Here is a 24,982-nt window from a genome sequence, read left to right as displayed (position 1 = left end):
ACCAAGAAATAAAACAGCACTGAAAAAATATAATCTGTTCATGTGCTGGTTTTTACTGTAATGTCAACAATTTCCATGGGATTTGTTTTAAGCAAGTAGGGAAATATGGTTAAATTTAAAATTATGTCTTTCAAACATATTAATACATAAAACTGAATCCACCAGATTAGCTGTGGACATTTCCTCCTTTCATCTGCATTGTTTTGTGAACTTGTATTAATGTAACATCCATGTGGCAACTGGATGGTAAGTATAATGTGGTAAGTATAATCTGGAAGAACAATATTAGGATTGCTATGTCATTTTAGCTGTCTTCGGTGTAATGCAACAGCTAAAAGCCAGGAGAGGGAGACGGCATTATATGAGCAGCCAGCATTCTGCGGAGCACCAGGGAGCCATAAAGCATAGTTTCATAACCACTCAATTTAAGCATTTGTGTTACAAGGTCCGCCATGTGGGATGTGGATATATCTGCTTCCCCTGCCCAAATCCACAATCTCTTTCAAGCAATTGCAGAACTATATTGAACAATGTGACATGAGATACTAGAGATATTTGGAAGCATTTAACTAATCTGTGTTTTTCTGACATATTTTCACATGTGTGAAGGCTTGCCTAAGCCAGCTAGTGGGATAAAGACCTTACTACACAGAGCATGAATATAATCAGAGCTGCTCTCAGTTCACCAGTGGTGGAGTTCCCTGACACACACAGTGAGTGGAAGGAGACTGAGGAGAAGAAAGCAGAGGAGGCACCTGGTAATAGTTAATGTAGAGTAAACTCACGGGAAGGAGCCCCTGCAAAGCAGGGTCCAACAGAGATGTGTTTACAGACACGTGCCTGTGTCACTGCCTGTGCTCCCTCGTGATCTCAGGCTGCACACAGGCCCAGAGCAGTCAGCAGTCCCTGATGAGCAGGAGCAGGCGGCCACAGTTCAAAGCCTGGCCCTTTGGACCTGCAAAGCATCGTCTACGAAAGGCTGTTTGTTACCTAAGAGTATCTCATAGTCTCAACCACTTTTTATTTATTTATTTTTAATCAAACTGATATATTTGATGACTTATCACAAGCAAAGGAATTGTCCCTGGTATGGGAATGGCTTCATTTTTCATAGGGACAGCTCTTTTCAATGCTTGTGTGACCCCTTTCTCCAGCAAAGTCTCGGATCTACTGTCCCACCCTGCACTGCCTCATACCTGGATCAATCTATTTTGGCCATGCCACGCTCACCTCTGCTCCAGGCTCATACTGACTAGAGTCCACTGGGGTAGACAAGGTTGTCTCTCTTCTATTCCAGACAAGGCTCGCTTTCACATAGCAATCATAATATCCCATGTTTCTTTGTGAATCCTTGTAAAGATCCTGGGTGCAATACTCCCTTTAAAGAAATGGTATCTACTACCATCTGCATAGGGAACACCTAAGTTCACACACCTACGCAGTAGTCAGGATGTGAAGGAGCAACTCTGCCCCTTCCCAGGGCTGGCCTCAGGGCCTACTCAAACAGGGAGTTTTCATTAACAGCAAAAACCAAGATACCCTAACAGGACTTCCAGTAAGACATCTACTACTTGCCCATCCTCTGAGGAAACAAACCAAATGTTTTAGGACTACCACTGTTAAAGCACCAACATTTGTCTGAATACTGTGCAGGGCCCTCAAGGTGATTGGCTCATAATGTGAACCACTGGCACACGCACCAATTTGCTAAACTATCATGTGCAGGCAAGGCCTCTATTATCCATTTCAAATCAAAGAAAAAACTAAAATTTTAGGAACTGGTCCATAAGGAATATTTCTTGTGTAGATTGGATTCCAGCAAATTTTCTTTGCTGCAGAAAATACTGTTTCTCTTTTCCTACTTAGTTGTGCAATATAATGTGTTATAACCACGTTTAGTTGGAACAATAATAGTAACGCTTGCAAAATAGGAACTGCAGAGCCTAAGAAATTCTTGCTCAACAGCAGTAGCAGTAAAGTTATCTGAAGTAATGACTTCGATGGTCTTAATGGTCACTTCAAGTCTTGATTCAAAGGGGAGGGAAATAAGTCTATCAGTGTGTTTATCAGTGTGAGTATGTTCCAGATAGTTTTTCATATATCTAGATGATTTCATTACTTTTCAGAAAGTATCTTTCAATCACGTTAAGGATCAGATTCACATTACAAATAAAAATGCCACATACCCAGCTAGAAGAGATTTTAGTTAGAATAGCTAGAGTTGATGTTAAATCTCAACTTCGATTTTGAAATTGCTGTTTCCATAACAACATGTAGTAGACAAGCCCACACGGTTAGTTTGCTTTCATTTATTCTATAAGAGAAGTTTAAAAAAAAAAATCTACTGGTATTAAATTATTTTCAAGAGAAACTGTTTAAGTAGTAAAGTATCCAAATACGTTATAAATGGTGATTTTTTTTTTAATTTAAATTGAATAAGGATTCATAGTTATTCTCCAGCAGTCTGACATTTTCATAAAATGGTATAAGGTACATGATTTTTATACCTTATTCATGTTATCTTGAAGAATATTGTGCAAACATGGACCTTCTCCTAGTAAAAGCTTATTAAGCTTGATTTTAGACTGTAAGTGTATTGGTAACTTGGAGGAGCAAAACACTTTAGTAGGATATGGTTGTTTTGAAAGGAAAAGAAGAGCAAAACCAGGATATAAACCAAAACACTGACCTCCAAGGAAAGATTAGAGAGGTAGCCTGACAGATAATATTAAAAAATGTTACTGTCACTTTTTAAAATACGGATTTAGTCACTCTGTATTTTACTAAAGTTTATCATTTCCCAACTGATATTGTGAACGACTGGAAAACAAGTAGATGTATGACCAGGACAGACTACTGCAATTAAAAGTGACTGAAGGCAACTGAAAAAGTGACTGAAACAATTAATACATGAAAACAAAGTCCTAACAAAAACAGGCCACATCATTATCCCTGGCTTATAGGTTTGGTTTATATATAAATCTTACTCTAGGTAAGAATCCAATTATAATTTTCCACAAACTTTAAAGCCACTAAAGCCAATATTGCTGTTTTAAGAAGTTGTTCTTTGTTATTTTACATCTGTATGAATTCCCAGTCCTAGCCCATCTCCTTCCTTGAATCACACAAGTGTTTTGGTAGCCATGTAGTGAACTGGATAAGATAATTTATTAAAGGGAACCATAGCTGAAATCCAACGCTCCTCTTTCCCCCCAGATAAACTAATTTTAACCCACATCAGTTCCCTAGTCTAATTCATCAGTCAGCCACCCTAAAGCACGTCCTGGCATAAAGCAGCACAGCAGCTAGAATGAGCGACTGGAGGGCAGGAATGTTTCTTTCAAAATTAGTGTGGCATCAAGCGTTCACGGAAGTACAGCATCAGAATCCAGCTCAAGCTGTGCTTAACACAGATTTCAAATGTGTCTATTTACTTATGTATGATGGATCTAGCTAGGTCAATTGCAAATAATACTAAATTCCTCTGGTCATCCTCATGTGATATTAACTCTTGATGACGGTACCAAAAACATTCTTTGAAAGCATTTGTTCACCCTAAAGCTCTCCCTTCTAGAAAGTCTTTCCAATAGCATTTCTAAGTTGAATAGTTAAATACGTAAAATTGAATACTTAAAATTTTATTATTTGGCTAAAGAAACACTTTTAAATCCAGACTTTACCAAACAAGGTACTGAAAAGCAGTAATAATGTCATCCTAAAGAACAGAACTTCCCATGTTGTTGTGCCCTGTACAAAACCAGTATTAAGAAAAGCAGCTTATTTTAAGGCACTAAAATATGTTGAACAACTTTCCAGCTCTCCTAATTAAGACTGTGACCAAATAACATGCAACAACAACAAAAAGCTTTTGTTAAAATTCCGCTTTGCTGAGGACAAAAGCCTACCAGAGCACTGCTAAAAGACTATAAGTAATAAATTTCCAAAGCCTCTCTTACAGAACAGTCACATAAGAAGTTATCACTTTTCCTAAAGAAAAACATCCTTCTTTTTTCCTCTATGTTATTCAGTCTAGCGCAATAGAAAGAACTTACATCCTCAGCTAGGAAATGTAATACCCCTGCTAAAAAATTCAGTGAGTGCAAATTTCACTGAAGCATATCCCACCCACATGCTACCTATAAAACATTCTGCATACCAGCAGCTTGGAGCCCAAATCTAGGTATGTCTTAAAACAAAAACAAGCAAAAAAATCCAACCACCCTACTCCCCAAAAAACCAACCCCCCCCCCAAAACCCCCCCACACACATATTATCTATTTTACCTTGTTGATGGAAACTGTCAACACTGGCTCCAGTTTATCTTCAATTTCTTCTGGTGAGTAATAGCAAAAGAGTTTGCCACCTCTTAGTATGCAATACAGCCTCCTCCAGTTAGTCAGACTTCCCATCATTTGCTAAAGGGAAGAAGTAGTCAGAAATTGCTAAACATAAACCAGCTAAATATCAACCTGAATCACATATTACTAAAAAAAACAAACCAAACCAAAACCCCAGCCTATTGAATCAATTTAAGACCAAGGTATACAAGGTATACACAGATCAGCCTGTGTGATCAAAACTATCCACACTGAATGTTTTCCTAAAAAAATGACTTTGTTGCAGAACATTTCAGAATTACTGACTTCTGAAATGTTACTAATACTTTAAATGTCTTTTGGTATTTTACAGTTTTCACAGTTTTATTGTCTTATGACACAGAGAATATAGCATTCGCTGGTTTGGACAGACAGACAGAAATCATCTTCGGTTGGTGTCTACCATAAGAAAGAAACCACCTTTATTAACTACAGCAATTACACAAGAAAAGAAATAAAAAGAGTACCTCACTTTGGAAGTAACATACGCAGTTCAGACATTCAACAGAAACATTTATCTAGAATTTTCACTTTCTCAAATGAATTTTCTGAAGTTTTCATCAATGCATTGTAATTTCATGACCAGTTTAAACTCCTGACAACTGACCCAGCCCCTCTGGCCCTCAGCTATCCCCTTCTTATTTGCCTAGCTGTATGATTAACCAAAACAGAGAAGTAAGCTGAGTTCAGATGAATCATTTTTGGAGGGATGAACTTAAATGTGGTGCAGTCCCCCAGTCAGATTCACCATGCTGTGATATGAGCTCTTGTGCTATGGCTGCACAAGGGTGAGAGCCCAGGGATTATTAGGACTGCTGCCGTCAAGTACCAGTCTAAACTGATTCTGAAATTACAACCATAGTTGATCTTTATGTAACAGCCTAAATAATTTTATTGATAAGCACATCAAGGAAACATTTATTTCTTCGCTCTTAGCCACTGAAGTCACTGTTTCCTAACGGCAGCAGAGAGATAGACTTCCCCCCTGCTACCTCTAGGTAGAACAGGTAAAAAATACCTGTTCTCAAGAAACCATTTCAGGAAAAAGTAAATACTACAACAATTGACTCTCAGTGACAGCTATTAATAGACAAAGATAGAAACAAAAGCAAGGTCTTTTTACCTGCTGATTAAGAAACCCTGCCATCATATCCTTAGCCATGCAGGATGGCTGAGCAACTAACCGGCAACACATGTTTCCATACAAGGGGAGCCAGAAAGAGGATTCCTCTGGGGGTAAAGAATAGGGAAAGAAAATAGAAACATTTAGTTCTGAATACTTCCCAGAAAATTACAGTTTAACTTTTTACACCCATTTTTAGAATCAGAAGGTCATGAATGTAAGGAAGGATTCTTTACATTTAAAGAAAGAGACCTCATAATACAGACTTACACTAAAACTGATTTTTAGTCCTCAGTATTTAACTTTTTTCTTTTTACCATCAGAAGTTCTAAAAAAATTCCAAGTAAAAACAGAGATATTGTTCTGCAAGAACAATTTGTTCTTACCTAAAATACAGCTTTAAATTTCATTTCACAGCTAGAAACATTTTGAAAGATAAGTATACTGGCCATCCCATCTAGTAGGATGGGCCCATCCCATCATGGCATACGGCTACATTTACACAAGTACTTAGCTCCTGACTGTTTTATTAAGGCTCAGAACTTGCATCTACTTGTTCTGTCTTCTGCACTAGAAGAACATATAGAATTTCGAGGAGCTTCTTTTAAATAGCAATATCTCTCCTTGCTCAGCTCTGCTATATAATAGGCTCTCTCTTCTGTAATTAGAAGCAGGTAATACAACGTTCCGATAACATGATTCTGACTTTAGTCATGTTTCAGAAATGCCTGTAATGAACCAAAATATTCAGATATGTCATTTCTCATCAGAGTAAGTTATGTAAATTAATGACAGAAAAAGGTATTTGAAGAAAAAGTCTACTGATGAAGAAAGGCTTACAAATATCAAAGATATTCAGAATTCTTCACCCAACCCTTCAAGAAACAAATGCCCCATAAATCTTCAAACCTTTACTTATTCAGAATAAATGAAATGCAAAGACTGAAATTCTCTTTGGGGTCAAACTTACCTAGGTAAAAGATAAAGTTCCCAGAAGCTACAGTGAAATACAAAGTCCCATGTCTTAATTTAATAATTGGGGGTGGGGGAACGGTCATAGGAGGGACTATCCTTTAAGAAAATGATGGATGAAGTATCCAAAAACTGCACACTTGCTACTTAAAATATTGCATTCAGTTGCAGYATAGTCATAGTCCCCAAGTTAGCATTTAGGTTGAGTGCTGCTACTAGCAACTTCTGCTGTCCCAAAGCTAAAATCCAGGAACTGAGGTAAATGGCAAGCACACATACTTATGTCCGGTGTTAAATCTGGGCCTGAAACAGCCTAGCTGAGTTAAAGCCATTTTTCTACTTTCCTTCTGACTGCACAGCAAAGAGGTTCTCTTCCCTTTGACACACTTCCTTGCTTCTGAGGAAGGGGAAGTAATTTGTATATGGCTACACCTTACATAAGACTGAGATGCAAATGAGAGAAGAAACTCCCAAATGAATTAAATTTTCACTTGAACTTGAAACCTTACAACTCAACTTTTAGTTTATTCAGCTGTGTACAGATGCCTCTTTTAGAGCAGTTAAATATTTTATTAAAGTTGTTCTATATTAAGTATCAAGAAAAATAACCTCTTTAAGCTCTTTAGTTTACAAGAGAGAGAAATGCAAAATATTATTGGTTTTTTTATTTCCTGAAATAGGTACCGTATGTACTTACCATTTCCTGTAATGGTAAGGCTGTGGGTCCTGAAATTGTCCTCAGCACTCTCCAGCCCCAAAGTGGTATATGCCAGCAGACTGTATTTTGCTCCACTAAATATGAARAAAAGGCATGTTTAAAATGTTTGCACTCCTCAGGCAGTTATTAAAGGGAGTCTAGACGTGCCCGAGATAACACACTGGGGGAATGTGGAGATGCAGGGCAGCACCTGTCAGTGACCACAGGTTGCCTTCTCCCAACCTCTTCCCACYCTGTCTCCATTTTTCCTTGTAGACCAGAACTGTCCCACAGTATGTTCAGCTGCTTCTTATATCCTTATCTCCTCCCTCCACCTGCTGCGTACCTCCAGTTCCTTCCCATCATTTCCAGGCCCCGCTGTCCAGTTCAACAGCGCTTGGCCACATCAGCTCAGTGTCCTTAGCTCTTCCCACGTCCACCGATCTTGGACCTGCCAGTGGGGAGGAGATACCATCGCGGGTGGCGACCGGCCCCCAGCCGGCYTTGCGCTCACTGGCGACGAGCCAGCTGCTGCTTTCCCGCTGCAGCCAAACCCAGGGACAAGGGCTATGCTTTCCAAGCTGCCTGCTCCCTGAGGATGCCAGAAGTATCTCTATCCCGTCTAATCAGACACCAAGTAACTTTTAAAAGCTTTGCAGCTTCTACCCCTAATTAGGTTCAAAAATTATTATAGCCAGTAGAGAGACTGATCACACAAACCTCCTTTTATTTGAAAACACAGGCTGAAAGTTAAAAACCTTTATACTGCTCCTCCATGTTGCCTTACTCTTTTGCTTCAACTTTGCAGACTCATAGTTGTAATATATACAATATATATATTTTTTAAATTAGTATCCAATAGTTTAATTGTTTGTACACAGAAAAAAACCTGTGCAGTAATATAGAGTTATGTAGCATAAAGGGACTCTTTCAATTATTGTGCTTACAGACTTCAGAATGTTATATCTTTGTTTTGGATTTTGCCTAGGGGAAAAAATATATATATATATATATATATATATATATATATCACAGTTCAGCACAGTGCATGTGGAATGCAATTCTTGGAATAAACTAGTATAAATTTGGTGCATGTTTAACCTTTTTCCCCCAAATACTCTTCAGACAGAGTAACAGATTTACAGTCCAGCAACACAGTAAGTATTCCACCTGGCTAATGGCAGTTTAAACTAAGTTCACAAAATACCAAACCGCTTAGTATCACTAACTACTCTGCCTAATAGATCTAACATCATATCCTTAAAATATCTTCAGTCCAGCATAAGGCAGTTTAGTGGTGTAAAAGGCAAGAAGATAGTACAGAACTCACTTCACAAAAAATACTTTCTATAGTAATATTTTTCTTTTTTTTTTTTTTTGTAATAACAGAGTGGAAATACATATTTTAAAATCTTCGGCTCAGCAGAGAGACAAGGCAGATGTCTACCTAACCCTAATGAAAGAGGAGGAGATAAAAGTAGTAAGATTATTAGCAGGGAAGTCTATTACATATCTATTTCAAGGGAATAATGAGAAAGTTAAATACGATATAACATTCTGGGCAYAGGGCCACTGCTGTAAAACATTTCAAGAGTGCAATCTAAACAAAAACTGCATCAGCATATGTATATATTCCCTTTTAAACTGTTCCCTAGCAAAAGATTCTCAACTGATTATATTTTGCCATCCAATTAAGCAATATATAACTACTCTATTGAAACTATACAAAAAAGTTCAGTTACTTCTCACAGATAAAACTTTGTGCTGATTTTCAAGTTGCTTTGTTTCTAAAGCATGACTAATTGCCATGCAACTTTGCCAAGAAAACCAGCTACTTCACTTTTAAAATATGCTTCACAGTAACATTTTCTTTCTAAAACATAACAGTCATTCCTTTCAGCCAGCTTCAATATAATTTCAGAAAGTTTTATCTGCAACTATTTTTCAAATTTAACAGGCTAATCAACATTGTTGACCATGTTTTGCTTATACATTTGACAGAATTGGCTGACTGCCTTAAATGGCAGTTTTTTTGCATGTAACAAAATAATCTGCCTGCTGCATCTCATATAATACTTTTTATTTCTATAGTATTCTTCCATTTAATAATTTTATTTTTTTWAAAAAACATCAGTTCATATCCACAGCACACCTGTGGTTAAGGCTCATTGTTAAATCTGTCCACTGACCAAGAGATAGAGGCACCAAATTTACTATCCAGACACTGGTGTGGGAAGGTGTCACTATATCACCCTGTCTATCAATGCAGATGAATTAATACATTTCAGATTCCCAAGTCTGTTTCTGAAGATTAATCCCAATATTAGAAATCCCAATCTTAGTTCACTCATCCAGATATTTAGAGTGAGGAATTTGCAAGTCAAAAAAGTCTAACATGTTCACCCTTCAGTCAAACCTTAAATAATGAAAGGCAAAACAAATATAATCTTCAGATACTGAAAAAGAACCCAGCTAGAAAAATTAGGCAATTAGATTAGACTATGTATGTCTAGCAACAGATTGCTATGATTTTTCCAATTCAAAAATAGGACCCTGAAGCCATGCCTCCAACCCAATGGAGGATGATACATAAAGGGCAATACCAACAAGGCCATATGCAGACCAGCTCTGCAAGTGAATAAACATGCACTCCATCTGAGAGACTCCTTGACTTCTCCAAAGGGAAACGTATTTATGCTGGAATTCGATAGTATACCTTGACTAAACACATTCTTCTTCTACAACAAATGTAAAAAGTAAAAAATAAAGATTTAAAATGGATAGAACAGAAAACTGAAGTGGGTAAAAGGCTACACAAAGATGAAAAGAGCAATATTTACAGAAAGATAATTAAGACGAGCATCAGGATAACTTAACAAATCTAAGCAATCATTCAAAACACTTTGTCATTAAGCTTTTGCAAGAAGTTACAAGGCTGACAGCTTCCTCACTAAACACAGACACTTCTAAGCCAAGAAGTTTGACACAAAAGGATCATAGAGTTTTTGGAAAAGGAACAACTTCATCCCATGTGTGCTCTGAAAAGAAAAAGGTCTGTACAAATGAAATGTAAAGAAAAGGTGTTCATATAATGAGGAAAGTCTCTTTTTTTTGTTTGATTTCATTTTACCTGATGAGCTTTAGACAGGTAAAATGCTCTGAGAATACTTGAGAGAGATAATCTCTCCCCCTCTATAAGGGCCACATACCAAGATCATACTAATATAAATCCCAACAGAAAATTATCTAATATTGACAACTCATTTCAGGCCTGTAATAACACATTTCTTTCTAAGAATCTTTTTTGTAATTGCCTAGCAAAGCCATCATTAAACATTTCATTATTATTTCAACCCTGTTAAGAAGTAACAGTCACTGTGAGCGATTTACACTAGAAGCAGTATCAGATTTCAAGATGGAGGTACAATAAATTACATCCCCAAAACCAAAAGAGAAACCCACAGGAGGAGACAGCTACACTATTCAGATTCTCTACTGATGCTTCTTCCTTAAAAACAAATATAAATCTATATTCAAGTAAATATGACTAGCAAATAAGCTAGTGGTTATAGATGAAGCAAAATATATCTAGTGATGTTGTATCATCATTCAACTGGAGCTTGTGAAAAGCTAATCCACATGAGATGATGCATATTGAAACGTACATTGTCATTAGGTGGAACGCATTGGAAAGTTAGTGATAAAATTTGCTTTGCTCTGTGGATAAAATCTCTTGGATGTATATTTTTTAATGAAAGCCAAGATAGTAATATCAGTTTGACAAAGATGGAATATGCTTTAATGTTTCCTTTTATAAACAAGCAAATAGATTTATGAAGCAAGGCTAAGACCATACTCAACAACTGGCAAGAATTAGATATTACATTCCTACTGCCCAGCCACAAAAGAAAGTAATTCTTTGTAATAATTATCTTCTAAACAAAATTTAATATTATTAGTATTTACAATTTAGGCACTTTCTGCTTAAATCACAATGAAAGTAAAGTAGCTAGGAAATACTAGTAGGCAGTTAACTTCATAAAAAATGCACAAAAGATCATAGATTGTTTTTAAAAGGAAACACAGGAGAATTATTGGGAACAGCACTGATTTCTACAAACACTGAAAACCAGTAAGTCATTTAAGAATGTTCTGTGCCAAAGTCAATTAAGGAAACTCCTGTTAAGTGGCTAGGAACCGTAAAATGCTTTAGATGGTTCACAGTTGCACTGAAAAGCCAGTAAGAGGAATGGCCCCTGCATACACAGCACGCACCCTCGGCACAACTAACAACTCTGTCGGCTTCATCAGGGCAGAGAGTAAGCGAAAGGTTTCTCCTGTCTTCCCACCACAGTATTTCATTACACAAAACTTGTAACTTTTTGACATGCCTACCTTGCTGTCCAGATTGTGCAGAATGGGCCAGGTTCAAAAGTAACATGGGGGAAGGAGGGAACGGAAAAGGGGAGAAGGAGAGGTAGATGGACAGAGGGACACAGCCTGATCACACAAGCTTCCTCAAGACATCGAGGTAAAAGTACTACTTTTGTGAGTAACAGTGGATTTAGCAGCTGTACAGCAGAAAGATAAAGCCTACTCATATGTGTAAAGATCAGAACCAGGCCCCAAGGCTGAGCTGCATGGCTGGAATTCACACCTACTTTCTCATTTGCCATTTAAAATGTAAATTTTATTTCACTTGGGCAAGTACAGAAATAATCACTTTCTTGGCAACTTTCCAAATTTTGACAATATATTCAGGCTATTTCTGGGGGGAAAAAAAGACAAAAAGATAAAACAGAATATCCATAATTATGGCTTACTGGATGACTGGGTCAGTGAGTAAAAGGGATTCAGGGCTGTCTTCTTCCAGTGCAGCTTTGAGTTTCTTCCCAGTAGCTTTGCTGATGGATGTTTTAAGCTTCTTTGCTAGTTTCTTAGGCGTGTTTGTTATATATAAAGATTCCTCTGTACAGCAACTATACACTTCAACCTTCACCTGGAAATCTGGTCCTGCTTCATCACTGAAGGGGTGGGGGGATGGAAAAAAATGTCAGGGCATTTAGTAACTAACTGAGTATACAGCCAAGGAATGCTGCTGCTACAGTGTGTGTGTATATATATATATATATATATAAAAATATAAAAAATATATTGCTAATCAAGGCAAAGAATTCCATCAGATTCAGGCAACAGCATACATTAAAACAGAATTAAAGACAGGAGTACACAGCAGTAACTTAGGATTGAAATCCTGAGATGGATGTTATAATTAAACCATAAACAATTACAAACAGGAAATTCAATGTTTAGATTTAAAAACTGAAAAAAAAACCCATGTTATGGAAATACACAGGGAAGACATTCAAACATGCTTAAATCTGGCCTCTGCTGTTATGCAAAAAAAACATATGATTGAAAACCTGTTCATGCCTGGGGTCCCAAATCAGATTGGACCATTTTAAAGATATCACAGTCACCCCCACTCCTCTTCACATTACTGCAAAAATCCTATCTCACTCAACATCACCAAAATTTGTCATTCATAACACAACTACCTTCTGCTGGGTTCTGTCCACAGCCTATGTTTTCTCTGGTTTTCAGTTCTACCAATTCTTATGTTCTCAAGCTTAGTCATCAAACCCCAAAACCTAATTTCATTTTTCAGGTACAAATCATGCCATTACACGTGTGCCCATAAGGAAATTATCTCACAGGCTTTTGTCAAAAACCTTTCTTTATTTTTGAACATACAAGGGAAGTTTGAGTGCCTTTTCTGCTTTTGCCACAATATTTCACAGTAAATTATAATGGTCAATTCTCATATCTTTCAAGAAGCAAATTTAAATCTTTTCCCCTACTTTTAATTTGAACAGGTGTTTAAAATGGTTTAAAGTCTGATTCAAAGACCCACTCTCTCTCAACCATTCAGTTTTCAGGATCTTGACTTAATGCTTTGAGTGGTTCTAGCTTTCCTGTTGGTCTTCCATGGGAGACAATCTGAATTGCTAATGTGAAAAACAAAGTTGGGAAAAACTAGTTACATGCCTCTCAGAACTCTCTTAAAAATCATAAAGCAACAAAAAAGCACATGAGCATACCTTTCTACTCTTTTCAAGGTTACCTTTAAAGATAAGTGAATAATCTCCTGTCTAATATTCAACTATTAGGATTGCGGCTGCAGCACAAGCTCATATAGATGTAACAGAACATGAGGTGGAGAAAATAATGTCTGGTTTTAAGAGAGATGGGACTTAAGAGGAACCTGAGAAGAGATAGTAGCCTGCAAAATGGAATATTACTTAAAACACTGGATGCAAAGTTTGTGACTGATATGTACTTCTATAATGCTTTCAGTTTAAAGTATTAATTTAATTCTGTCCTTGACTTACAAGTTTGTTTATTTCTTTATTCACAGAAAATGCTTCCAAACAGCACAAAGGAAAAGAATAGAGTTGAAGTGACGTATTTATGAACAGCATCATTATGCACATAAAAAACCCCAGCTTTCCAGAGGAGAGGATCCCCCATGCCCTGAAATCAACAGGACCTCTACTGATACGTTTCCCCACAGGAAAGCATAGTGGACCTTATCTAATCATATTCCTAATCATATTCACTTTCAAAAGAAAATAGGAATATTTGTACTTTATTGGGAGCAAATAAATTATACTCACAATATGGTTACATTCTCAAAACAGATATCTGTTATTGCTTTATCCACAATAGCCACCTCTGTATCAAAAACCTCAGCTCCCATTCTGAACAAACAAAACACTGCATAGCGCTGTGATTCTGGGAAGAACCAAAGAAATGTTTTATTAGTGATATTACACATCACAATATTAAATGTTTCCTGTAAACAAAGTAGAAGAAATGGTAACATGAACTCCTAAGGAATTGCCCCAAAATACTTATTATTGTAAATTTTATATTGTGTTATGATAATTGAACTATCAAAGCTGCAGTATTGGTAGAACAACATTTGCAGAGGGAAAAAACGCCTACTTCTGCTCAACTTGATACTCAGCAGCAGTATGCACTAACAACTTCAGAAATATTAGTAAAAAGGTAATTTTTAAATATAACTGATTTTAAGCAAAAAACAAGTACATGTGATCCAAAGCCTGTATCATTTTATTAATGTACTATATAGGATTAGACTATTTTGCTATGCTTAGCGCCTCTGACCCTATTGAAAAGCAAAGTGAAATCAATGCCAGGTGACAGCTGGAACAGATTTAGGGTTAATCTCCATGACACAGCAAAATGCATGTACTTTAAGACTATCCAATAATCCACTCAGCACCACCAGACAACTTTCATTTATATTTCTCACTGAAAACAGCCTGCAATATACTCTCTCAAGTGTAGACGAGAGATAGAACAACATGTTTAATCAGGAGTTTCTCAGCTGTCCAGTTAATAACAACATTTTTCTGTTTCTTCCTCTGGAATTTCTCCTCAGGAAGACTTTCTAAAGACTAGAGTTTAAATATACAGAACCACAGGACTTTGAACTACCTCAGCTTGCTACAATCACTAACTTCAAGTTAAGAGCTACTATGCAGCAAGTGCAGTTAAAAATGGATTTACAGAAAGGTCAAAGAATGGCTTGAAATGAGTGCGGACTCCACCACCCAGTTTAGAATTTAAAGGCATAAGCAATAGCCTATCATTATAGTTCATTACATCTTACATACTTTCTTTATTGCTGAAGTGATCAGAGCCTTTCCACATCAATGGTATTCGAATATCTAAAAGAAAAAAAAAGGTAGGGAAATTGCATTATAGGCAATACTGTAGATCTGTGATCAAAATAAAATACAAAAAGTTTCTGGTTTGTTTTCCTGAAGTTCTGGAGGTAACAGGATCCTCTACTCAAATAGCATAACTATTTCAATTTTATTACCAGTGCCAAAAGAAAATTAATCACTTAGTTCAACTTGAAGAGTCACCTTCTTTTATAAATTATGCTAGAGTGAAGAATATTTTAAATCTCCTTTGAAAATATCTGAAATTACATCAGAGTGGCTGTGTAACATAGTTCTGAGAGGTGTTTCTGTCCATTATTATGCAAAGAGGTAAACTGAAACTTAGCTTGTGCTGGAAACCACTTATCCACCTACAAGAAGAAAATCTCCCTGTTTTAAGGGAAAGATTGAGATGTTTATATTGCAAAGTCTTGATTTGACAACCACAAAGCAAATATCACTTGTAATCACATTCTTGGTTGGAAAATTTTAGTTGACATACAGAGTTTAGAAATCTTTTTTTTTTTTTTTGTCAAAAATATCCTTCTATATCAGAACCATAGCAGAGAGACCATCACAGAATCATTATGACAGTCATGTCTGTCATTTAACTATTAGTAGAGTACTTTCTTCAATAACTTTCCAGTTTATCTACTCAGTTCACTACAGTACTGAGTTACATTTTTCTCCAGTTTTGAGATCATAAATTTAGAAATAGTGTTTCTTAATAGCCCTTTTTTAAAAGACAAATGAAGTGAAGGCTCTATAATGCCAAAGTTGGTTTCTGAAGTGCAACACAATGTTATTTTAAAGTGTATGCAATATACTACATGACACAAGATGGCAGCAGTGAACAGCATTAGCTCAACTGTCTTCTGGTAAAAATATTCAGTATTGTTATACAGGAACATTTCTGACACCGGAGCTGATCTTCACATGAGGTGGATGGAAAAATCCACATACAGTATGATAAGATGCAAAAATTAGTGATATTTTTTCAACAGATTATTTGTCATACATTCCTACGGGGTTTTACAGCCAAAACTTCTTGTTGATCTTATTGAAACTGCATAAAAGTGGACACTGTTTCAGAAATTACACTAACTGAAAAATTTACATTTAGGCAAATTTTGATTTTACTATAGGATGTCTCATTATACATGCAATTTCAATTTTGAAACTTGCAAGTGCATTTATTTTTAAAAGCATTCATAAAACCAAATGAATTTTCAACAGTAAATTGTCAATATACAGTTTTAGACTGCCACGACTTCCTAAAAATCAATACCTCACCATTTTCTGAAACTGCCTTTCAGTTCCAAAGATGCATTTGTATGGTAACCATTTCTAAAAATAGTTAAAGGTTTTTAAAATACGGAAATAGATAAAAATACTGTCCTTAACTCCAAACAGTTACAGAGAAGTTTCTCACAAAATTTTTTATATATATATAAAATATATAATATATTTTTATATATAATATTCAATATAAATATATTATATTTGATATAAAATATATATAATATATATTTATATATATAATTATATATATAAAAAATATTCATCTCTGTCAAAGACAAAGCACAGCAAGTTTCCTTCCTAAAAGATAAGGGTCTTATATTTACACAGATACGTGAGAATAAAGAATTACAGTAAAAGCCTTTTTGCATCTTTAACCACAGCAAGCCCTGAATGACAGTTCTAATGTGTTTAATAGTTCTTGTAACAATTAGAGTACTAGATTAAAGATTACTTCTGTATGCCACTTTTAATATCACGCAAGCAGAAAAATTTACACCTTAATCAGAAAATCATCAGGATATAGATACTCAATCGCTTGAACAAGTTTAGCATGATACTTGTAAATCAGTTTTCAATCCATTCTTCAGCTGCCATTTATCAAAAACAAAGATCAATTTTCACACATCTTAATCTCAGTTACACTTAGCTGTAAATCCATGTGGATTTAAACTGCATACATTCAAGTACTACAATAAATCAGTTTTAAATCCAATGATTCCTTTTGACATTTATTAGAACTTTATAAAATAATTTTAAATTACTGTTATGCTTCTTGATCAACATTTAATGTGTTATCTTCTGACCAAATAATTGTTAAGACACATAAATTACATAATTTATTCTTGTAAATGGGTGTTAAATAAGTAAAAATAATAAAAATAGGAAAAAACTGTGGATAAGGAATGCACTTCCCACTCTACCTGACATATAGCTGTTCTCCTTAGGAGTAGATTCTCAGTGCTCTCGCATAGCCATTCCTGAACTTTTTATGCTGGCCACACGATCACACTATTTTGGTAATTGTCTGAGCTTCTGGCATATGCTAATCATATGATACATTAATCCACGTACTTATAAATGTATTAATTTCCCCTAATATCCATTCTGTATGTTCAAATTCTTAAATTACATGCCCTATCATATTCCGTGGATTACCACTCACTCCTCATTTCCATCCTCTTCTAGACAATTCAGTCACGACATCTCCCAGTTCATTCTGCTTGTACCCCAACTGCATTCCCAGCAAGGCAGGCAAGTGCACGTGCACATGTGCCTTCCAAACACGCAGGGCAACTCCTGCTGCACATCCACTGAAAGTCGGTATGCAAGAGATGGGAAATGCAGCACGCATGTCAATTTTCTACACAGGGATTGGGAAAGAGAGGGTAGGAGGGATAACGAGACATTATAGATGTGAACCTACCACAGCTGTGGAAGCAGAGACAGGGCCTGATGTGGTGTGCCTACACAAAGGTGCCTGGGTCACTGGTACTGGGACAACATGCAAAGAGGGATCAGGAAGGTCTCGGTAGGATGCATGTATTAATATCACCCCAGGGACTCCCAATCCCCTATCTTGCCCATAGGCTCCTGCCCCAGCCAAGCACAGACAGGCCAGCGCCCCACAATTGCTTCTCACATTCCCCAGCTCTCTGCTTCACAGGCACAGACAACAGAGGAAAGTGAGGATTTAATAACAGGTGATCTCTGCACGGCATAAATCTCTCAGCAGAGGCCTGGGAAGATCCATTAGGCTTTCCTGCTGCAAGGTGGACCTGGCTAGGCCTTCTGACACTAGCATCTGAAGAGGGGTGAGGCATGGCAGCATCCTAGCATTCACAGACTTCAGCTCAGAAAGAGGTAGTTGATACCTCTTCCTCCTCTCCTCAGTCTATGCCATACCTCTGAGGGATCTTAACCTCCAGTCTGAGGACCACGATGTTAGTAATGACACAAAATCATTAAAAGATTGCACATAATGAGAAGTGGCATATTTCACTCTCCTACCCTCTTGTCCCAGCACCAGAATAAACTAACTGTTTCGTATCCTAAACACATTTTTCTTACTAAAAATGGAGTCCTTAAACAATTCTGGTGTTCTAAAAATAATAAAAGTGTATTATGTGACCATAATGTCTTCACTGCAGATGACTCTATAAAGCCAAAGGGGCAACCAAAGCACAGAAAGGCAAACAGATGCTTTAATCCAACTACCGTAATTAGGAAAGACAGATACACATTCTGCAAACAGCTGTGCTGGCAGAAAACATTGTACCATGTGCTTGCCACTCATCTTCTACTAGTAGTCACCTTTCTTAAAGAAATGTCAAAATACACAGATTATCTTAAAGAGTTTAAATAGTAGACCCTACTACACTATTTTCTTTTTAATGAAGCAGGCCAGGGAACACAAACAGGTCTGCTACCAAAGCTGGCAGAACAGCCATAATGAACAACTAAAAGCAGGCTGGACATCCACTATTAGCACAGGCACATTAAGGCAGTGCCCCTCTGCAGCCTAAGTACCAATAATGATAAATTCACAATGCTGAAGTTTTAGAACAGGCTGGGAAACAGTGCACAAGCCTGCTGGAAGTCACTGATAAATACTCTGGTTATTACTTTGCACTGGAGCCATACCACCATACTGTTGTTGTAGTAGTTACCTGCATTAGCCAAATACCAGTTGATGTATACCAGTTACACTTCTACCCTCCATTTGTTAGACAGGACCTGTATGATCACATCAAAGTTTGTCTTGGGGGGGGGGGGTAAGAATTAGCATCCAGATACTTCTTATTGCTTTTAAGGGATTTAAGTACTGTTAAATATTTTTCCAAGCCTTCAACACATTTAAGATTATTTAGCTTTGAAATGCATTCAGTGTTTACTGACACACAGAAAAAAAGTATTTCCCACTGTGAAAGTCCCTGAAACTAAAACGGAAATAATAAATAGAATTTTCAAAAGCACCTATGTGACTTAGAAGCACAAGTTCCCTTGAAGTGCAGAGGATTTATGCCCCTGAATCACATACACACTTTAAAAATACCATCTTGTTTGTATATTTTGTATAACTAGCTACTGCTCTGCCAATTAGCTGCTGTGATTAAGTGATCACCCAGCCATGTACCTGATATAGCAACCTTTGCTCTGCATGCCACCCGGTCGTTTGACCCAATGTCTGAAGACCTGCCAAAAAGAAGAAGATGAAGAAAAAAAAGAGGTTTGAGATCCATGCATTTAGACTTCTAGAACTCAACTCTTTAAACATCACAAAGTTTCAGGGGTTTCCTATTATAGCTCATTTCAATTGCTTTTCTTTAAAATTAAATATGGTCTTGCAGGTTTAAGATATGAGTCATTAGATTCTTGAGGATAAGCTGGAAGGAAGGTACACAAGCAATTTTCTTAATTCCCTGTAAGAATCTACTCCAAAGCTTATTTAGCCTGGATACTAAAAGGCAAGTAAATTCATCTTCCCTGTCTTTTCCAGCTCCAACAGAATCCAGTATGTTACCAACTTTTCTCCTTCTTCTGTACACAGAAGTGAGTAAGCAACTTAATTTCTGTATTGGTTATATATAGGTTACAGACAAATGCCTCCTCCTCTATTAATAGAGACCAATTACAAAATTCTGTATTGTTAATATTGTGAATTTACATGTAGGCAGTCAGTTCGCTAAGTAGCTAGCCTATAAATCTCAAGCTGAACCTTAAATTGAGTCAAAACAAACTATAGATAATGAGTAACAATAGAGCACTCTGCTTCCATCTGCAACCGTTCCTAACTCCTAGCCACATAAGGTGAAATTAAAATTTCTAGTTACTACCAATATCTTGACTTCCAGAGACAGTTAGAATATGTTCAGAATGCACAGATTACAGATTAAAGAAACAGAGACAAAATTCACTTGAAAACCCAAGTCACTTCCAGAATTTTCTCTCTCAACCATCATCATCTTATCTGGATTAAGCTTTAACCAAATTCCAGTCTTGACCAAATACTGGAAAAGAACTGCATTTGCATTATCAGCTCAAAGATATCAAAGAAGATCTGAATGTTAGAAAAATAATCCTACAGCATGTATCTCTTCTAATGACCTCAGCTGACAATTCAAAGGACTCCTTAAGATAAAACTCTAAACAATGTATGACAGAGACAAGCCAAGTAAACAATACAGGCGAGTATGACTTTAAGAAAACAATACAGCTATTCAGATACATCTCCAAGTATCTCTGCCCTGTTCTGGAGATGTGTCATCACCATCCTGTGGTCACTGACATCAAAGATCAAAGGCTGTATAAATCAGCATATGTACATATTTGATATTACTCTGTTATTAAAAGCATAAATAAAAGATAAACCCCCGTAAAGATCTTTGCCTTAATAGGAAAAAACAGTGCAACTGCAATAATTACAGAATACCACAAGTTGTAAGTGCTAGTTTTTTAAATCAGCTTTTATGACAGTAGTTGAGGTAGTAAAAAAATGCAATTTTCTCCTTCAATAAATTTCCCCTATAAGACCACATCTCTAAAGTAAAAAATCTGCAGGTTTGTTGCTATAGATACAGTTCATTGGAGCTGTGCACATACTTAAAGAATTTCTATGCTAAATTGCTACATAATATTTCATTAAAGTAATAATCTGAAAATGATAGTGTCTCTGAACCCCTATTCTCAATATTGCAAAGTTTGATTCCGTTCAGCACAAAAAAAGGCAAATAAGCCATGTATACCTTATTTCATTCAAGAATTATAATGTGAAAATGTTTTCAACTGATTTTTCTTCACATTTATTAAGTTGTATTGATTACTTCGATGTAGTTAACAAAAGTGGCCAGCAGAGGGTACCAATTAACCATGATGATTCCATCATTAAAGAGAATTTAGTAACAGTAAAAAGAATGAAAAGTAGAAATACATGTATCCTGACTTGGATGCTTTTCCATGCTTTGTTCCTTCAGACTTGGTTAGATACCTTTTTGTATGCTGAGGGTAATCAAGACAATACATCTATTGCGTTATCTGAGATTCACATGCTGAATTCTGATGGATAACGTCCCTAATATAATCTGCCCAGAAAACGATTACTTGTATTTACATTTTCTAAAATAAAAAGAACATACTGAAATCGTCTAATAAAGTAATGTTTTAAGGCAACAATAGTGTGTGTGTGCATATATATATATATATATATATGTATATATATATATGGAGAAGAGAGAAGGAAGGGTTTAAATCTGCTTTTCCAGACAGGCTGCCTAAGAATTCATCCAGACAAAAGCCTGCTTCATAATACTCTGAAGGAGAGCTGTTACTCACCATCCTTCAGTTCTGTATGAGACCAGCTCTTCTTTTTGGTTCTGTAGCTCTGCCCTGTATGCAAGTAAGCGGGCATTGCAAACCATCAGGTTCTTAACAGCATGCAACAGTTGGTCTTTCTGTGTGCTCACTGCCAGTAGTTTACAGATGCCTTCTCGCATGCGGATTTCAAAGTTAATCTTCTCTTGGATGTCACACTCCTAGATGTGCAAAAAACAAGAGACTAAACAAAAATCCAGCTAATAATATACAGAATTTTTAAGAAGCTGTATTTATTATACAGTTGTGAGGACAGAAAACACTAGGTTTTAATTACTATGCAGCCATTAAGATTGTTACAAAATGTAAATGATTATTCTTTCTTCAGACACAAAAGAGCACACTATAAAACATAGGATGTAACAGATTAGCTATATACATTATACATGCAAATTCCAAACCAGGTATTAACAGTAACTCACTGTAAGGTCACAGCATCTGAAAGTTACTAAATATTTATGTGCCTCAGCTGTGTCATTCATAGGATAACAATATATATTCCCCTCACATAGTTTGTGAGGCCTAACTGAAAAAAGCTTATAAAATAACATCCCACTTTTTACAGTGATCCCTAGTAAAATAATCTCAAAACCCAGGACAATACCTAAAATGCCTTAAATCAGAAATATGAACTTGATACTTCTTTGACCATCTTTAAGAGAGTTAAAAACTGTGATTCTCACAGTAGTTGATATACAATTTGGGTAACACCTAAAAGTGACAAAAGGGGAATATCCGAAGACTTGACTGTTTCAGATAGGATGCAAACTAAAGGCCAATAGCTGTGATAATTTAAAGATTACACAAGGAGCACGCCTTGCGTGATGGTATAGTCATGTACATGGCGCTTTTCATTCAAAAGTAAGAAATAAGATAGATATGCCTATCAGTCACTAGAATTCTGCATCACTGTGCTATTTTGAAAGAGCAGATTTTTTTAATGTATTATAAAACCCCCTGGGAAGATTTTTATAATAAACTTATTCCTATTTACTTTCAGAAAAGCCCAAGCATTTATAAGTTTGCTTTATTCCTCACTGGCCACTTCAAACAGGTCAGTCCACACCAGCCTAGAAGATAATTAAGGTGAAGGGATCAAAGGTTGTTCACCCTGTCTCCCACAGGTGTGCTAATTGCCACTGCAACTATGATACCCATTTCCTTTTTATGGGGCCACCCCTAGCCAACCCAAACACGTTCAATGTGTAAAAAACAGCACTAAACAAAAGTTGTCCTCCTTGTTTTCTCTGCTCCTGTTGCCCTTTCCTAAGTGCCTTAATGAGGGCATTTAGGTTTAGGACTGAAGAGGGACAGTTTGCTGTCACTGTACAAAGGTTTATATTGCAAATACATTGCAAGTCAATAATGAGAGAGGATTTTTCAATATCAAGCAAGAGCGTCCCAGCTACCTCTAAAATTAAAAACAATGCATCAGTTTTCAGTTTTATAATATATTTGAACTCAAAACAAGTGCTTTGGGGTGGACCTATCAGCATGTGACTGAAGTTCATGATGCAGTAATTTCAATTTACAAGATCAGTATTTCAGCTGGTAGAAAAATATTGGCAACTGTTCTCCCTCAAGCCTCTAAAAAATTTTCTTCCTTACTTTCTTCCTTATTTTGTTCCTTACTTTACTCCTTATAACTACACTACTTACAGACTTGGAAAGTCCTCTCTCATTAGCTACTTTTGAAATGAGAAAGGGGTCCTTTACGGCAGTCACAAAAGGTAGCTGGAAGCTCACTAAACAGTCACCACCCAGTCCCTCCTGTCTGCAGAGAGGAGTTTTGGTGTTTTTTAAGGGCTGGTGCCATCATCTAACAGGCAAAAGATACCTAATGTTTGGCTGCTGTTCCACCTGCTCATAGAGCACCTTGCCTTCCAAAGCATCCCCCTTCTCTACCCTAGGGGAAGAGTAGCTCCAGTCTATGTATGCATCCATCTGCATGCACCAGTATTGCAACTTTCAGAACTACACAAAGGATTTAACCCATACTGCATCTCTGCAAGGCTCATATAAAATATTCTAGACTAGCATTAAATGGTTGCTGGACCAGAGCTTAAATAATCTTACCATATAAGTCTGATCTGAAGGAATGACTTAGCAGCCTGATTTAGAATGTATGAAGTTCTTTGAATCTGCAAAAAAATTGGTCAGCTTTTTTTTTTTTTTTTCAGTTCCCTCTAAAAATACGAGCATACCATCTGGACTTGGGGGAATGACACAGCACTGTTTTGCCATATGCTGTCTACTAACGTACTGTATCCCTTGTGGTCCCCACTTTTCCCCCACCAGTGGCAGCATAACACAGACAAGATTACTAACAGCTGCTGGGATTTTAAGATCCATATTCAGGAACTTCCTAAGCACCACCTTCACAGAGCATCTTATCTCCCCATCTCAACATTCTTATAATTTCAGAAATTTTAATAGATTTTCTAGCCTTACATAGATGATGTAGTCTCAAAACAAAAAAAAGTCACAATCCACCAACAGTTACTGAGAATGGTAAAGAAACCATTGGAGAAAGGACAGATTAAAATCTGGTTTTATTTAATTGTTATTTTAAATACAAGCTTTTAGAATCTTATTCCAAGGTACACTTCAGATTTACTACCATAGAGGCTTAAGCCTAAAACTCATAAGCCTACCATATTTATTTAAAGTAATCAGTTAGTGAGGCAGTAAGCAGTCTTTTAAAACATGGGCCTTAAAGTCAAAATACTAATTTGGGGAATTTCCTGATAGAAACAAGTCTTTGCTGAAATGGACAGCAACAGCCTTTTACAGGTATAGGTCAGTTTTTTAGAAATTGTTTTTTTTAACTAACTAATTCAGGTTTATAGATTAATAGCTAGAAAGATTAAAAAACAAGAAAAGGATCAACTCTGCAGTCCTGAGACCTTGAAGATGATGAACAATGATTTCAGTATGCCAAAGTAGCATCTCCACTGTTCAGTAAGTTAGTCAGCTTTCTCATTTACCCACTATATTTAGCTTTTTAAAAGTTACAAACAAAACTCAGCGGTTCAGTGTTGTTTTATTGCATTTAACCTGAATTGCTACCTTCATCCTAACACAGGTTAACTCAGTCATGCAAAAACAAGCTGTCGCGGGACACAGGTGCCATTCATCAGCCCCTGAGGTAACCGATACATGGGAACTGTTAAGTGAGGCTCCGAGAGCACCTGAGGAGCTCAGCCCCACGCAGGCTGCCGGCCAGGGAAGCCACCCGGGAGCCAGCAGGGCCCAAAGAGCTGGAGGCCGCTTGCTCGCTAGAGAGAGGAGCGAAGCGGGCCGGGCCGGAGGCGCCGCGGCCGCTCGCAGCGGCGGAGCCCGGGGCAGAGCGGCGCCGGCCACGCGGGGCCTCGAGCGTGCGCCTCCCTCC

General features: G+C 36.9%; 1 protein-coding gene across 1 annotated transcript in view; it reads right to left on the bottom strand.

The window, feature by feature from the left end:
* RTKN2 (rhotekin 2) overlaps nt 1-24,982 on the bottom strand; it is a gene marked incomplete at its 5' end in the record, with an annotated part of 51,852 nt that overhangs the window by 6,907 nt on the left and 19,963 nt on the right. Inside the window, 8 exons of the mRNA XM_026069942.1 lie at nt 4,284-4,415; nt 5,500-5,606; nt 7,169-7,263; nt 11,992-12,192; nt 13,846-13,963; nt 14,872-14,925; nt 19,358-19,416; nt 21,553-21,752. Coding sequence (XP_025925727.1) covers nt 4,284-4,415; nt 5,500-5,606; nt 7,169-7,263; nt 11,992-12,192; nt 13,846-13,963; nt 14,872-14,925; nt 19,358-19,416; nt 21,553-21,752 — 966 coding nt within the window. The remainder of the gene's footprint in view (nt 1-4,283; nt 4,416-5,499; nt 5,607-7,168; nt 7,264-11,991; nt 12,193-13,845; nt 13,964-14,871; nt 14,926-19,357; nt 19,417-21,552; nt 21,753-24,982) is intronic.

Source organism: Apteryx rowi, unplaced genomic scaffold (assembly GCF_003343035.1).
Source record: "Apteryx rowi isolate R43461 unplaced genomic scaffold, aptRow1 scaffold_30, whole genome shotgun sequence".
NCBI lineage: Eukaryota > Metazoa > Chordata > Aves > Apterygiformes > Apterygidae > Apteryx > Apteryx rowi.
This window is presented reverse-complemented; position numbering and strand designations above follow the sequence as displayed.